This window comes from Poecilia reticulata, linkage group LG8 (genome assembly GCF_000633615.1).
Source record: "Poecilia reticulata strain Guanapo linkage group LG8, Guppy_female_1.0+MT, whole genome shotgun sequence".
Taxonomy (NCBI): domain Eukaryota; kingdom Metazoa; phylum Chordata; class Actinopteri; order Cyprinodontiformes; family Poeciliidae; genus Poecilia; species Poecilia reticulata.
Genome location: NC_024338.1, coordinates 7527586 through 7542823, shown reverse-complemented (window position 1 = coordinate 7542823; position 15238 = coordinate 7527586). Strand labels below are relative to the sequence as shown.

The following is a 15238-nucleotide window of genomic DNA, read 5'->3' as shown; positions in this document are numbered from 1 at the left end:
CTGAGTATAAATATATCTGTAGGCATCAGAGGTTTGTTAGAGAACATTACAGAGACTAGATGTGCACCGATGAATCGGCCGATCGATTAGTCACAACTTAGTTGAAGAACTGAACACAATTGTTAAATAGAAAGGCATGGAAAAGGTTAGTTTTGACATTTTTCTTTTTTTTTTTTTTTCCTAGTCTTTCCCTATGTTCTAAAAACTGAAAGGGAAATAAACAGCTCTTTTTTTAAGGGATGCACTGATTGATCTGTGAATTTCCGATATTTAAATGAGAAACCTACGTTTTTCACCAATATTACCTCCCGCCGCAAAGGTCTGAAAATCAACCACCATCTTCCTTTTGCTCTGTCATGACAAACCCGAACAATAGTCACCCCACTGTTATCAACTGATTGAACGGCCAGAAGACAATCGGTGCAGCCCTGTTCCAAATATCATCATGAACTGAACTGAAGACACAAAGGAAAGATTCTGGCCCTGTCAGCTGGGTGAGGACAGCAAGTATCGGGCTAATGGTAACTCTGGAGGAGCTGCTGAGATTCACTGTCGACACGGCGACTAATTATCTTTCCTTTTAGAGACAAGTGCCATAAAGAAAGGCCATCAATGAAAGAAAGTCCTGCTTATTTTCACCACCAGGCATGTAGTGGATATGAGAAACATGTGGTAGAAGGTTCTTTGTTCAGGCGAGAACAAAATGTTTGTGTTTCGCCCAACATGGAAAGCTGTCATTGCATTGATGGTTCTGGCAGATTTATATTAAAAACTATTCCTCATTCATCTATAAAATTTAATGATAGGAAATGAGATGGGTTTCTCAATTTGTAATGGAAGAATATAAAAAGGGGGATTTGTTTTGTGGGGATAAAAATTAGGTTTTAATTGGCATCTTTATAAGAATGGCATGCTGGAATTGATTTATACTTTAACGGCATTTTGGGACTCAGACCTTTCTGATAACTGCTGAGCGTCTTTTTGGTGACGAACTCCAAGCCCAGTGTTGGAAAGCCTCCTCAACATCACCCTAATATTTAACTAATTTAGCTTCTCTGATCAGATTCAAGTCAGAAGAAATGAGTTAGTAAAATTAAAAGATTATTTAGAATGTAAAATGCCTGTTAGAGGCTGACAAAGACCTTAGCCTCAATCCAGTAAAAAAAAAAAAGAAAAAAAGGTGCTTAAAAGGGCAGGGTTGCATAAAATTGACTTTTCTGAGCTTGCATCATGTTGTAATTACCTCATCAAAAACATACCTGGAGTGTTGCTTTGATTCTTTTATGCATGTTTGAGAAATCCTTCAATCTCCCGTGGCAACCATTCAGCTGTGCAAAACACCTGGGTGGACTTAGCTCCGCCTTCAAGGACGAGGCTCCTCCCCAAGAACAGCACTTTCCAAGCTTTTGAGCTTCCACGACTCCACCGCTCAGCTCCTTCAGACTAGCCAGCAGCAATCAGCAAACACCTGGTGGAACTGTGCATCAGCTGAGCTCATTATAGAGGAGCTGCTTCTCAGTGAAATGCTGGTAAAAATGTTAAAGGGTTAATAGGGGAGCCATGTTGTGATGAGTTCCTGAAAGCGGAGTTTCAGAAAGGGCAGGATATTTTAAAAAGACAGATGCCCAATTTCAAGGTGTTAAATTAGGAAGTCAAATTTCTTTTAAAGTCATTTTTGATAAACACAGCATTTTTAAAACAAGTTACTTGATTGTGCTGTAAAATGACACTGGACAGCCAAATCAGAGTCGTGGTTAAGTCCAGCTTTTATCATTTAAGGCGATTGGCGTCAGTGAAATCTTTTCTTTCCAGGCAGCATTTTGAAACGGTGATCCATGCTTTTATTTCGACTCGGTTGGATTACGGCAACACACTTTATCTGGGAGTCAGTCAGTCGCTGCTCTCTCGTCTGCAGCTTGTACAGAATGCTGCTGCACGACTTTTGACAGGAACTCGAAAGAGGGAGCATGTGACCCCTGTCCTGGCCTCACTTCACTGGCTGCCTGTATATTTTAGAATTCATTTTAAAATTCTTATGTTTGTTTTTAAATCACTGCATAATCTTGCCTCGGCTTACCTCTCTGAGCTTCTTCACCCCTACATACCTTATCGGCCTCTCAGGTCAGCAGATCAGCTGCTCTTGGAGGTACCGAGATCCAGGAGGAAGCTCAGAGGGGACAGGGCTTTCTCTGTCATGGGCCCTAAGTTATGGAACGACTTGCCTTTGCAGGTCAGAGAGACCCCTTCACTGTCCACTTTTAAAGCTCGTCTTAAAACCCATTTATTTTACTTGGCTTTCAACACCAGCGGGATCTAGTTTTAAATTGTATGTTCATTTGTTTTTTTGATTATGGTATAGAACATTTTGGAGTTTGCAGACGCCGTCCATCCAGTCTGCTTGAATTTGAGCTATTTTGGAATGGATTTCCAGATGTTTGTGTAAAAGTTTCCTTCTACTTCACTTTTATTCTCTGCTTTCTGTCAATCTTCGGTGTTAAATCTCAATTTAAAAACAAATGCTGTCTCATTTCTCCTCAGGGAAAGACGGAGGAGACGTCTCAGGGCGAGGCGGGTGCGCAGTGTTCTGCAGGAGGCGCGGGCGGCTCAACAGGAGACTCCGCGGAGGCCAAGGGGACCCCCAAGCGCCTCCACGTCTCCAACATCCCCTTTCGCTTCCGGGACCCGGACCTCAGGCAGATGTTTGGGGTACGGACCGCTCCGGGCAGGATCAATAAATCAGTCTAGACGCGTGGTGGAGCGCTCAGGCGAAATGACTGCTTTCTGAGCGGGCGAGGGAGTGAAAGTGGGACACAGGGGAAGGTGACCGCGGGGGTCCTGCTAATGCGTTCAGGGGGCCAAACTTCTAACTGTGTCAGTGTGTTAGTGTGAGTCGCAAAACATGGGGAGGGAAATGGGACAGAGCAACAGATAAACATAGTTTAATGCTGAAAATTGTCTTTGGTGTAACAGTGACCCCTAGTGTGCGTTTGCTGAAAGCCTCCTTCCTCCAAACAGGCTTCAAAAAGACTTTACTGTGTAATTATGCTCAATTATTCGGATATATATTTACTGAATTCTGCCTTCTGGTGTTTTTTTTTTGCAGCAATTTGGGAAGATTCTGGATGTAGAGATTATTTTCAATGAGAGAGGGTCAAAGGTGAGTCGTTTCTTTTTCTGATCTGTCTTTGTCTGGGTGAGATCAGTTCTGATGTGAACACGATGCCATAAAGCAGTCGGAGCTCTGATTGACAGATTAGATTTTCTCCCCAGATTCTCACTGTATGATTAAAAAATAAAAAAACACACTTCAGCAGTATTCACACTCAAAAAAAATTAATAAAATGTGTTGCATCATCCGCCTGCTTTTATTTAAAACAGAACGGCGGCGATAAACTCTGCTGCTGCAAGAATAATGAGACGCATCGAGGCATAGTTTCTTTGCCTGACCTTTGAACTCTGGTTAAAAAGTCCCTCTGTGTACATGTGCAAAGATGAAAGAAAGCTGCTTCTTTCTGTTTGTGCTTTCTGGAGCATCTACATCTATATTTCCAAACTACAGATGTTGTTTTTCAGTAATCCATTTCAGAGAGGAAAATATTAAGTTGCGGCCTACACAGTCATGGGGAAATCTGCCGAGTTGGCAGATTTAAGAAGGCATTGCTAATGACGAAGGAAAATTTGGTGGAGGGAAAACGTGTACAAGTAAAAGTTGCACAAGCAGCAGTCATAACCACAGGCGATAGCGTAGCGGTATTGAGATGGCATTCAGAATATTTTTTCAAATTGATTCTTAACTTAAATTGGAGACGATTGTGTTGGTACTCTTTCGTTGACAGTTTTGGCTCATATTTTTAGCATTGAGAAACGGACCCGGTCCGTTCTGCCGTCGCCCTTCCTCTCCCCTCCTCCTCTTCCTCTCTAACCTTGCTGTGTGCCGCAGGGTTTCGGCTTCGTGACATTTGAAAACAGCGCAGACGCGGAGAAAGCCAGAGAAAAGCTCCACGGCACGCTGGTGGAGGGCCGTAAAATCGAGGTAATTTCCCCCCTCTCTCTCTCTCTCTCTCTCTCTCTCTCTCTCTCTCTCTCTCTCCTTCATCTTCTCTCTCCGCTCCTCCATCAGTTCTGCCTATCCGTCTCCATCCCATCATCCCTTATGTGATATGCTCTGATGCAGCCCACTGGTATCCCTCTTCCCCCAGTCCTCTGCAATCTGTTTCCTGTTTGTTTAAAATCCAAAGAGACCTCACCTTCTTTTTTTGTTTGTTTTGTTTTTTTTAAATGTGCTGGGATTATTTTTTTTGGGAGGGGTTGTTGCAAGAACGAGAGCAAAAGCATGCCTTGTTTTCACGCCAACCTGTCGGCCCTCTTGGCTTCGTTTCCCCGACGACGCTCCCCTCGTTAGCCACGCCGATGTACCGATTTTCCACGCAGCAGCTGGAATGATGTTTGTGTAGCTGCCACCACCGGAGGGCATGAGAGAGGAGCCCGGTGAAAGTGAAAGTATGATGCATGGCAGTTTGCAGTCGGATGCTCTTTTGTTTCTCCTCCGTGGCATTGGGTTCACCTCTCTCTCTCTCTCTCTCTCTCTCTCTTTTCCTCTCTCTTTCTCTCTCTCTCTCTCTCTTTTCCTCTCTCTTTCTTTCTGGTGCTAATGGGTAATTGCAGCAGCAGCATGCTGGCGTTCGCATGGTCACTGTTACGCAACGCTGGATTCTTTTCCAATGGTTATAATGTGTGTGTTGTTTATTTATTTATTTTTTTAGGTTTGTTTGGATACAATCACACATTTTCTGTTCTACTGAAGCATGTGCTGAGTGTTTGAATGCAGATTTTGGTTTTCTAATGAGGGGATTTTTTCCAGCCCATCTTACTTGATCCACCACTTTAAGCTGGGATTTCTGCATGGGCTTACAACGGGGATTCCCCCCATCCCCCTCCACACCCCACTCTCCTTTTTGGGCGTGTGCGACTCACTTCCTGCATGATGGATGAGGCTGGATGCTTCTTTTTTTTTTTTTTTTTAAACTCCTGCTGCAGTACAGTTGAGAAAGAGAGGCAGCCACCTGCATCCTGCGGTGCAACATGATTCCCTCCCTCCCTTCATCCTCCCCGCACCCTCTCCTCCACCTTCAGCCAATCAGCAAGCAGAGCGGATGCCACCGGAGCCAGTTCATCCTGCATCAGTCTCACCCATGTTCAGAGTGTCTTTGTTTGACCCGTGGGGTTCTGCATGAAATCTGCAAAAAATTAAAGAAAAGAGAGTGTGTGTGTGTGTGTTTGTGTTTCAGTCGTCTCGTCGCATGCGTCCCGTGGTGATGGTCTGTAGCGTTGCCGGGCGATCGGCAGCATGAGAGAGAGAAGAGAGACTGAGGATGTTTTCTGTTCTTCTTGCTTGGAGTTGGTCACGATTTCAGAGTTTTGTTGAAGCGCGTTTTGGACGGAACGAGTGGAATGTTTGTCTTGCAGTTCAGAAGCTCTGAAATGCAGACCTCAAGTTACGGTGTCTTGCAATAGGACTTGGATCTATTCACTCTGTTTTATTCAGATTTCATGTCAACCAAATTATTGCAAGACCTCAGCAGGTTTAATTCAGTCCAAAGAACCCTTTGATGTAATCTTTGTTTTGAGTTGTAAAAAATTATGACTTGATTTAAAAAAACAAAAAAACAAAGGGTACCTTGCAAATTTTACAAATAACTGCTATAAAATATGGCAAAAAATTAAGACTGCACCGATTGTAGTTTTCAGATTTTATGCCGATACCAATTTTTTTTCTTCATGCTTTTTGCCTGAAAAGTTGCTAAATAGGGAACAGCAGTTGATTTTCAAACTGTTGTGGAGGTTACTGAGATTAGTGGATGAGATGGATTTCCTGTGTAAATATCGGTCCAAAATTTGGGGATTCAGGCCTGATTGGTCAGCCGATCAATTGGTGTACACCTTAAAAAAAATAACTTCTTTCTCATTTGGTTTTTAGAACAAAGAAAAATGAAAAATGTCATTACATTTTTCTTTAAAAAAAGTTTTCTAATACATTTTTTTTATGAAAACAAAAAAAATTCTAAACCAACATTTTCTATATTTTTCCATTTAATAGTTTTCAGTATAATTGAAACTATTTAGAGCTGACATGACATCAAGTGCCTGTTAATAGTCACTTTAAATCAGATCTCTTCAAATTTGTAGATGTAAGAAAAAAAAAAGTTTGCAAAGCTAAATCAGTACAACTCCTTTTGCAAGACACTGTATGCTGATACCTTCATGTGGCCTTTTGCCATTTCTGTGTCCTCCCTGTCCACTGGCATGCGGTTAGCTGAAGAGGCCTTGGTGTGCATGGTTCATGTTTTAACATGGATAGCCGTGCGCTAATGGAGCCTGTAGCGTCGACGCTGATGTTTTCCTTGCATGTTTGTTTTGTTCTGGCGGATTAGTTTTAGTAATGAGGCGTCATTATCAGTTTCTTTGTTTAGTCAGCATGACCACAGCTGCCTCCAGATGGCCTCAGAGCCTTTTAGAGAGGCTGAGCAAACCTGATGGTTTAGAAAGGAATGCTCCACGCGATCACTCGGTGCATGTCAGTGGGAGTTGCCTAAGCTCTTTTGTCGTGGCTTCCCATGTTGTGCATGTACTGTAGCCTAGACGAAAACRAGAGTAGACATTGATTTGCTGTGTTCAAAGTTATAACGTACTTTTCTCTGTCTTGGGTAAAACTCTGCGCTTTGAAGAAGTCAGTTTCCTGTATGCTTCCAATGTGTCCATGTAAGTGGCCCAACTACAGTTCACTACCTGCTTTCCTGTCATCACATCACATCATATTTATCATAAATTATATTTATAATATATATATATATATAGACAAAGCATGATGGAGTGTCTCATAGGATGCTCTCTCAAACACGGTTCATTTCTCTCATCCCATCCATGGCTGTTTCTGTTATCATGTGGATGCCTAAGGATAAGCCACTGATAGTCGCATTACTTTTCTTGTCTAAGATAATTATGAATATTATAATTTCTTCAAATTTTCCTCTCAAACCATCGTCTCTAGGCATGGGCTTTACTGAACCATTTGTGTTGTAGTAGAGAAAATAACCTTGGTGAGATGATCAATTCAGATTATTTACTCATGTGGCTAATGGTAGACAAATGCGTTTGAGTTTCTCTGACATCTTGAACAATTTGGAGCGGAAATGTATAAAATAGAAGAAAACACAAATTGGATAAAATGTATAACAAAGGTTGCAAGGATATAAAAGGAATCATTTTAGTGCCAGTCTGTCTGGTGGCAGCAGTTCAGAAACTGTTTGACTTCATGTCTGGACGTTGATTAATCAGTTCCTCCACTTCTATGGTATCATCCACTGATTTGACAGTCAGGTTTTCATCAAACGTGGACCTGCAGTTTTGTATGATAATTTGATCAGCAGTGGACCGATCACACAGCCTTGAGGGACCCCAGCATTCAGCATCATTATTATCATTATTATTATTATTTTCCCAGGTGGGCTAGCTGTAGAGAGTCCAGCAGGGTCATTTAAAMAATTCGTTTTTGCTCAAGGAAACCTAGATATTTTACTAAGTGGTGTTGCATTAGTGTTTTCTGTCTGCATTATGGGTGCAGCAATAAATCAGCTCCGATTTCCTTAATTTTGGGAGTTCTGCAAAGATCTGAAAACCAGCCACCAAATCACATCTACATGTGCTTTAACAGTAGCCACCCCACGGATGCCAACTTATTGATTTCATTGCTTTATTTAGCAACTTTTCAGACAAAAACAAATAAAAACTGAGTTGTTGAGGCTTTTTTTTTTTTAAGATCGCTGATCGGCCTGAAAACTGCAATCAGTGCAGTGAGTACATGTACTAGGTATCAATCAGTTTAATGTTATTGCAGTTGAACTTTTTTTTTGTACCACTTATGAGACGTTAAGCTACCAAAATAGCAGTTTCATATCGGGAATGTTGAGGGAGGAAAAAACTTAACTACCAGAGGAGAGAACGTCCCTGTTGACCCTGAAGACCGGCTCCTGTTCCGAGCCGAGTCGTTTGTGGGCGATCTGCTGTTGTCGGAGCGTTGAGGAAAGTGACGCTTTCTCCGCAGCGCAGAGTTTTAGTCGTATATCGCAGCAGTAAAAGGTGGAAGGCTGAGTTCTGTGTGTGCACAGGTAGTGTTGCAGCTCTGCATGCAGGCTGATGGTTGTGCTGTGGGGCATCAGTGAATACGAACAGTCAGTCCTCACTGCATGGATGTTTGTGGTGGAAGTGGATGGGAAGCGATTGTGCATGCCTGACCCTGCGGACTCGGTCCAACCCAAAGCATTCCAGACTCCTGAACGGGACGCATTAAGTTAAATTTGAATTAAATTTGACTGAGCGTTTTCGTACGCTGCACCTCTTGCTTTTGTTCTGTTTTGGCAGATGAATCTGACCAATCAAAATTTTTGTTCCTGCATGACCTTTTTTTTCCCCCTTCTGGAATGATAAATGACTGAAGTGTGAACTTATTTTTGTGTTCTTTGTACATGTGTAAAATTGTAGAAAAGTTTGAAAAAAGAGTGCGACCTTTGTCCTCTTCAACCCTCTCTTTTTTTCTCTGTTTTGACTCATTCTTTCTCACACAAACCTCTGTGATCTTCTTGCCAGTCATGTTTGTCTTTTTTTATTTTCATTTTATCTGACGTTAACATGTAGCTTTTTAAATTTATTTTCTCCTCATCTTTGCCAAACTCTCATATTTTATTTTAAGCTTCTTTTTTTTTTTTTTTTTTTTTTTTTTTTTTACTGTAGTGACTGCCTTCATGGTGACTGGTAAAAGATGGTAAATTTAGCCCAGTGTCCCAACACACACTTTCTCCTTCATGCTGTAACTTCACTGCTAGAATGAGAATCGTTTCCTCATCTTACTAAAAGTGCTCTCGCTTATAACCGATAGCAACAAACTCATTTTGCTGTTCTTGTTTTGTGGTGGACGATGTTTGTTTTAATCACCCTCTCCAGTGAACCAGATCTGCTACTGGTCAAACTGGTGGTTTGAGCGTTGAGAGTTAGCATCCCCCGCACCCCTCTCTTCCTTTTCTCTCCTCTCTCCTCTCCCTCAGTCTGCTCTAAGCTGACACTGCTGCAGTCAGGTTTTCTTTTAAATTTTTTGTTTGTTTTTTTTATTTTTCAAATGTTGGCAATCAGGGGGACAACTAGGTTTCTTTTATTCCTAGGATGATTTGTTCCTTTATTTATTATATTTTTTCTGTTTCCCTGACGACTTCTGTGTGTTGTTGTCAGTCTCCACGGTAACCACTCGCTGTTTCCTCGGCAACGGTAAGTTGTGTACAAACATCTATCACTGAACTGATCCCTTGAAAAGAAGGCATTTGACAGTATTCTTTCCAGGCTAGTGCAGTCAGAGCGAGCGCCATGACATCTCCACGTGTGATTTATTTTTTTTATTTTTGATTTTTTTTATTGTGTCTGGCCCCTTTAAGAGTAAACGCAACACATATCTATATATATATACGCACAGACAGGTGGACATGACATGTTTAACTAAGTGTAATACCCTGTTCACACTACGTCATTAACACCTCACTGGGAATGACTGAATGTAATCACCTCCTTCTATGCAATGACACATTAATTCTCCATTGGACTCGATATGTGCAGCATTCATCTTCTCGTATAATGAAACCCCATCAGAAAGGATGTGAAGCTTTGCTCCCTGTTGCTGCCCACAGTTTCTTTCCGCGAATGCAAATCTGCAGGGCAAATAAGGCTGTTCTCATTTCCTTTTTTTCTTTCCTTTTTTCTTTCTTTATTTTTAACTGGCCTGTTTGCTTTAGGCAAAGATATTTCAAACGTTTAGCAGTTGGAGCCATTGAGACTTTGAGATTCTGCTGATAAAGGAAAGGATTTCACGCAGGCGTATGATTGATGTCCTAACGTGAGGCCAGACGCGGCGCTTGGTGCACCGCGTTGGCAGACGAGGCCGTGACGCCCCTGCCTGACTTAAAAAAAAATAAAAAATTTATAGGAGTTTATAAATTTGTACAACATGATCTCAACGAGAGGAACATTTTGAATAGCTACAGTGCCTGGTAAAAGAATTCAAACTTCTTGAACTTTTTCTTTTTCTGCATGAGAATCGCAGGCTTTATTGTGCTCTTATTAGATTTTATGTGGAGTAGTCGGAAAATGAGTGAAATTATGAAACAAACAATATGTGGCAAAGACATGATGGCAAAATGTTGACAGGATAGACAGCAAATTGAGGCCAAAAAAGTGTTTTTAAAGTTACATCTTGTGGAATATTTCATTTGTTCTGACTACTTTTGCGAGGCACTGTAAATTTTAATCATTTTAATTTCACTTTATATGAACATTTAAATTAGAAATCTCTAAATCTGAGTTGCACCAGTTTTTCATAAATTTGTTCATACCGTTTGCCAGTTTTTTTGTTTTTGTTTTTTTACTTGGTTGCTCCACTAAAGGTTAATTTACCAGTTGTTCTTCCACTTATTTCGCAGTCATCTACTGTTTTGCCTGACAGCAGAACCAAGAGGATCTTTAGTTAAATACACTCAACAAGCTGCAGCAGTTTTATCAAATGCAAAGTTGTTTTCACAGTTAGCTTAGTTACACCAAATATTTTTGAATATTGATTGTCAAACTTAGTCATAACTTTCAGACGAAATGTAAATGACCTTTTATTGCTTTAAATAGCATTAAGCCAAAAATGATACACTTAGCTGTAATTGTATTTTTCTTGGACTTAACAATTTCCACCGTTTTTTATGCACCGAAAAAAAGCACTTTTACAGATGACAAACCGAGTTTTGTGTTCAAAATCTGTAAATAATATCCCAGAAGATATTTGTGTCCATGTTTGCCTCGTCTGTAAATGTAAAAATATTTGGTTGTCTTGTTCTGAATTAGTTCTAATGCAAAATGAGCATTAATAGAAGGTTTTTTTTTTGTTTTTTTTGTTTTTTTCAGAAAGTGTAGAGTTATATATAGCGAAAGTTTGTGAAGTGTAAAATTGTCTATTACATATTTGAACATTTTAAGTAAATATGGTCAAAAGCTGTTCAGACTTGTGAAAAAACTTCTTAAATAGCCCTCTGGTTAAGCACCCAGGCTAACTTTGGCATCATTAGCGGCTAATAGTTAGCCAGATGTGCTATTCTCTCTGCGCTTAGCAGGGTGTTCATGTTTTTCTTTTTGTATTGTTTTTATTTTATACCAAGTACCAAACTGAATTTAAGTTCAGACTCTGAGCCCCCCTTAGCTTAGCACTGACGGTGTTTGTTTTGGTGCTTTCCTACTTTAGCACTAGCCAGATGCTGTATTCTCGCATCGCTTAAAAATCATTTACATTGTATGTCATTGTTTCCTTTTTGCACCTGCCACTGAAAATGCTTCCACACAAATAATTTAAAGTGGTCAAAGCTTCTTTAGCACTTTTGCAGCTTAGTGTTCTTTATATCTAGGGCTCATTATGTTAGCTTACAACAACTTTACTAGATCAAGTCACGTTGTGACAATAATTTTACAGCGTATCACAAAGCAGATTTTACTTGGGTTTTTGTTTTTCATGTGGTGCCACAAAATGTCGTCATGCCTCTTGTTTTATCCAACATGGACTAATTTAAAGCAACTCAGATTATTAAACTTCAAAAATATTCAGAGAATGAAGAGCTGGTGCAACTGACTTCTGGTCACTCACCTGATCAAGCTAGCTTTTTGTTTTTGTTTTTTTCTAACCATATGCATCTCTAAACCGATATGGGGTTTACCTTTGCTGTTTTGGGTCTTTCTGCTGCCATTTTCTTTTCTTTTTGGTTTGGTTTTCTTGTAGTGGATTGTCTGTGTATTAGTAGTCGTAGTAGTAGTTACAGTGTACTGGTCCTAAGTTTGTGACACGAAATTTTAATGCCTGGCAAAGTGTCTCATGTTTGTTTGTTTTTTTTTACTTTCCTCCTTTTTTTGGGAATGAGAATTGCTCTCTCTTCCTCTCTTTCTCTTTCTGTCTGCTTCTTTCTTCCTCTGCTACCTTTATCTCTCCCTCTGTATCTCGCTGTCTCTCTGTTCCCTCCATCCTTTGGTGCTCTGTTTCTCAACCCACCACATATGATGAGATTTTTTCAGGAGAATGGTCACCAAATGTAATTGCTTTATTTGAATGATGCACTTTGGTATATATACGTTTTCAACAGTAATTTATTGATTTTTTTTTTTCTTGTGTTGCTTGTGTAAACTTATTTTCCCTCTTTTTTTCCATCTTTATGTTTCCCTGTTTCTGAATACGGACTGGCTCTGTCTCTTTACCTCTCACCTGCATCCCTCACCCCTAACGTTCCCGTCTCATCTTTGTCTCTTATGTGTTTGACGTGGGAGTGCTCCGATTGTTTTGATTGGTCTCTATTCTGCATCCGAAGCTTGCTGATTGGCTAAGAATTATTATTTTTATTTTTTGGTTGATTTAGTTTGTAACTCACTCTGGGTCATGTGATGCGCCCGTATATGGCTGTGTGTAATTTTTTTGTTTAGATGATTATTAATTTTGTCAAACAAATGTTTTTTGCACCCCCCTCTTTCTCTCCCTCTCTTTTTGTATTTCATTTAAAACTGCATTTATTCTTTTAGGTACGTAAACCCCACAAGTTTGGTTTCATATGGAAATGTGATTTGGGTTTTTGTTTTATTTTTTTGTTTAGTTTGGGTTTATTTGTCCGGAGTTATCGGCCAGGCTGGACTGGGAGGGCAAAAGTGGGATGAGAAAGGATGAATGTTTTCAAAATCATTAACAGTTTGCCTTCCATATTGGTCTCTGTTGATTTGCATGTGTTCATGTCCCATTTCATTGGTTATGCATGACCTAAATGCACTTATCACTGTGTACATATGCAGTGCCTTGGGACAGTATTCATACGTCACTGGATTTTGCTTCAACCACAAACTTCAATACATTTCACTGGTATTTTATGTGATGGACCAACTACCAAAGTAGCGCAAGATCATGATGTGAAAACTATACGTTGTTTTCAACGTATATTTGATCGTTTTTAGTTGTTTTCATTAGACCTGAAACATCGGTGATCCAACAGAAAACTGCAGTCTCTCCTAGACCAACGGCATCAGATCCAGTGACTTAAAAAAAGCTCAACAAGCTGAAAAAAAAGGACAATTCCCGCCCATGGCCATCAGCTTCTACAGCTCTTTGAAGAAATCTGTGCAGTAGGAGCTACAGCATCATTTAGTCAATTTCAATAAAGTATAAAGCCCGTCTTGTCAGTTTTAGCTGAACAACAGCTGCATCTACTCTAAAATTAAAGCACAAACGTGGACTCTGTGTGCAAAGTAGGCGATGTCTTAAAGCCATTGTACGGAGCTAAATTAGTGCCATAAAATTGGTTAAAAAAATAAGACATTGAAACTGTAAAACAAAGTTCAAGTTGGGGAAAAAAGCTTTGAAAATGAAAAAAAAATTGAAATTGAAAAATAAGTTTAAGTCTACTTTTCAGATTCAAAGTTGTTTTTTTTCAGTTTCCGATTTTTTTCTCTTTAGTTTGTTTTTTGTGTGTGTTTTAAATCAACTTTTTTAGTTTACTTTAAAAAACAAATGTTTTAGCAAACTTTATTGCTCCTATTTAGCTCCATACAATTGGCTGCTGTGGATTTTATTCAGGAGTATCACCTTAAATGGACTGAATACAAATGTACACGACACTTTCCAGATTAGTTTTGTTCAAATATTTTAATATCCATTCATCATTTTTGTTTTTCTTTGTTATGTTGGTCTGCCACATAAAATCCAGATAAAAAACATTACAAATAGTACTTGTCGCAATGTCACAAAATGAGTAAAAAGTTCATTGGGTGTAAATACTTTTGCAAGGCGCCGTATACAGACCCACCATTTACATCCACTAAAGTGAACTGGTAGCTGATCACATATAGAAAACGCTCCTCCTCCATTTGAAGGGATTTCTTGATTCCTCTCTCACAACGTTTCCATTCTGCAACATCTGGACAGCTGTGTGAGGCAGGCTAGCTAGGCTAATTGAGTCATTCGCCCCTGACCTTGACATCTGCGATGAGGGAAAAATGAGGTAAACCTCATTTCCATTTGAATGAAGCTCTGCAGAAAAAGAACGTGACTCACCAGGCGAGGCAATGCGAACAGCAGCCGAGGCTTTAATGGTTCCCCCTCTAAATGGGAGAGTGGTGTGTGTGGGTGTGCGTGCTCAAACGCGCTCATTCCTCGACCCCGTCTCTCTCCTCCATTTGCCGCATGCTAGCACACCCTCTCTGTGAGTTCTGCCAAAAGGTCGTTAATCTTTGGCTTCCCAAACAGTCAAAACGTGCAACTTGGGCAGCGTGCTCAGACAGGACGGCGTATTACGGAGAACCACAGTCTCCCTCTCTWAAAGCCCATCAAAGGGGAGACGAGGAAACATCAAGGGAACCAAAGTGTGAGCCTTTGAAGCTCAGAAAGGAGATTATCAGCCATCTTTGATAGAAAACCTTAAAAGGAAAAAAAGCAGGAAGCATGCACAGGACATACACACAGCTTCGATGAGAGCCCCATTTTGTTAGTCTGCGCATGCTGAAAAATAAACAGCTGGGTTTCCTTTGCTGCGCGCCCTCACACATCCCTTCAGAACCACCGACAGAAACTTCACTGCACAGCTTGCTTCTTGTTGCATGACTGAAAACCACCTTAACAACCTCCATMCACTTTTACCCACAAACAGACACAGAGTCAAGTCGCCTCTGGTGATGTGTAGTTTAACTGCACATCCGTGACGTTTTAATGTCTGCAGAGGTAGATCATAACTCCTAACATCCTGCTCAGACATGATCTCAGAAATCTAGATATTTACTCTTGTTTCAAGTTTCTTTTGACAATTTAAGCGCGATCTTATAAGTCTGACGCTAAGCCAGCCAAACAGCAGACCTAATCTGCTGTTGTCTTAAACACAAKGCTTCACTTTTAGTGCCTTTGTCGGTGTTTAACTCGACCTTTTAATGTTGCTATGTGGGCAAATTTTAAAGATTTTTTTATTGGTTATGGACCAAACCCCTGACTGCTAATGCTCTCATTCTGTAATAAAGCAGAGTTTATTTATTTTTATTACTGATGCTGAAGACTAGATAACAATGAGGTCCTGTTTAGGATCTAAAATATTAGAGAATAGAGTATTACTGGCTTATTACTTTCTACAGCTCTCTGTGTGTTATATCG

The 15238-nt window shown here is 40.2% G+C and overlaps 1 protein-coding gene across 5 annotated transcripts in view; it reads left to right on the top strand.

Annotated features, from left to right (window-relative positions):
- LOC103468414 (RNA binding protein fox-1 homolog 2-like) overlaps nt 1-15238 on the top strand; it is a 64970-nt gene that overhangs the window by 37808 nt on the left and 11924 nt on the right. For all 5 annotated transcript variants that reach the window (XM_008415488.2, XM_008415486.2, XM_008415490.2 and 2 more), the window contains 3 exons: nt 2539-2706; nt 3104-3157; nt 3941-4033. In XM_008415488.2, coding sequence (XP_008413710.1) covers nt 2539-2706; nt 3104-3157; nt 3941-4033 — 315 coding nt within the window. The remainder of the gene's footprint in view (nt 1-2538; nt 2707-3103; nt 3158-3940; nt 4034-15238) is intronic.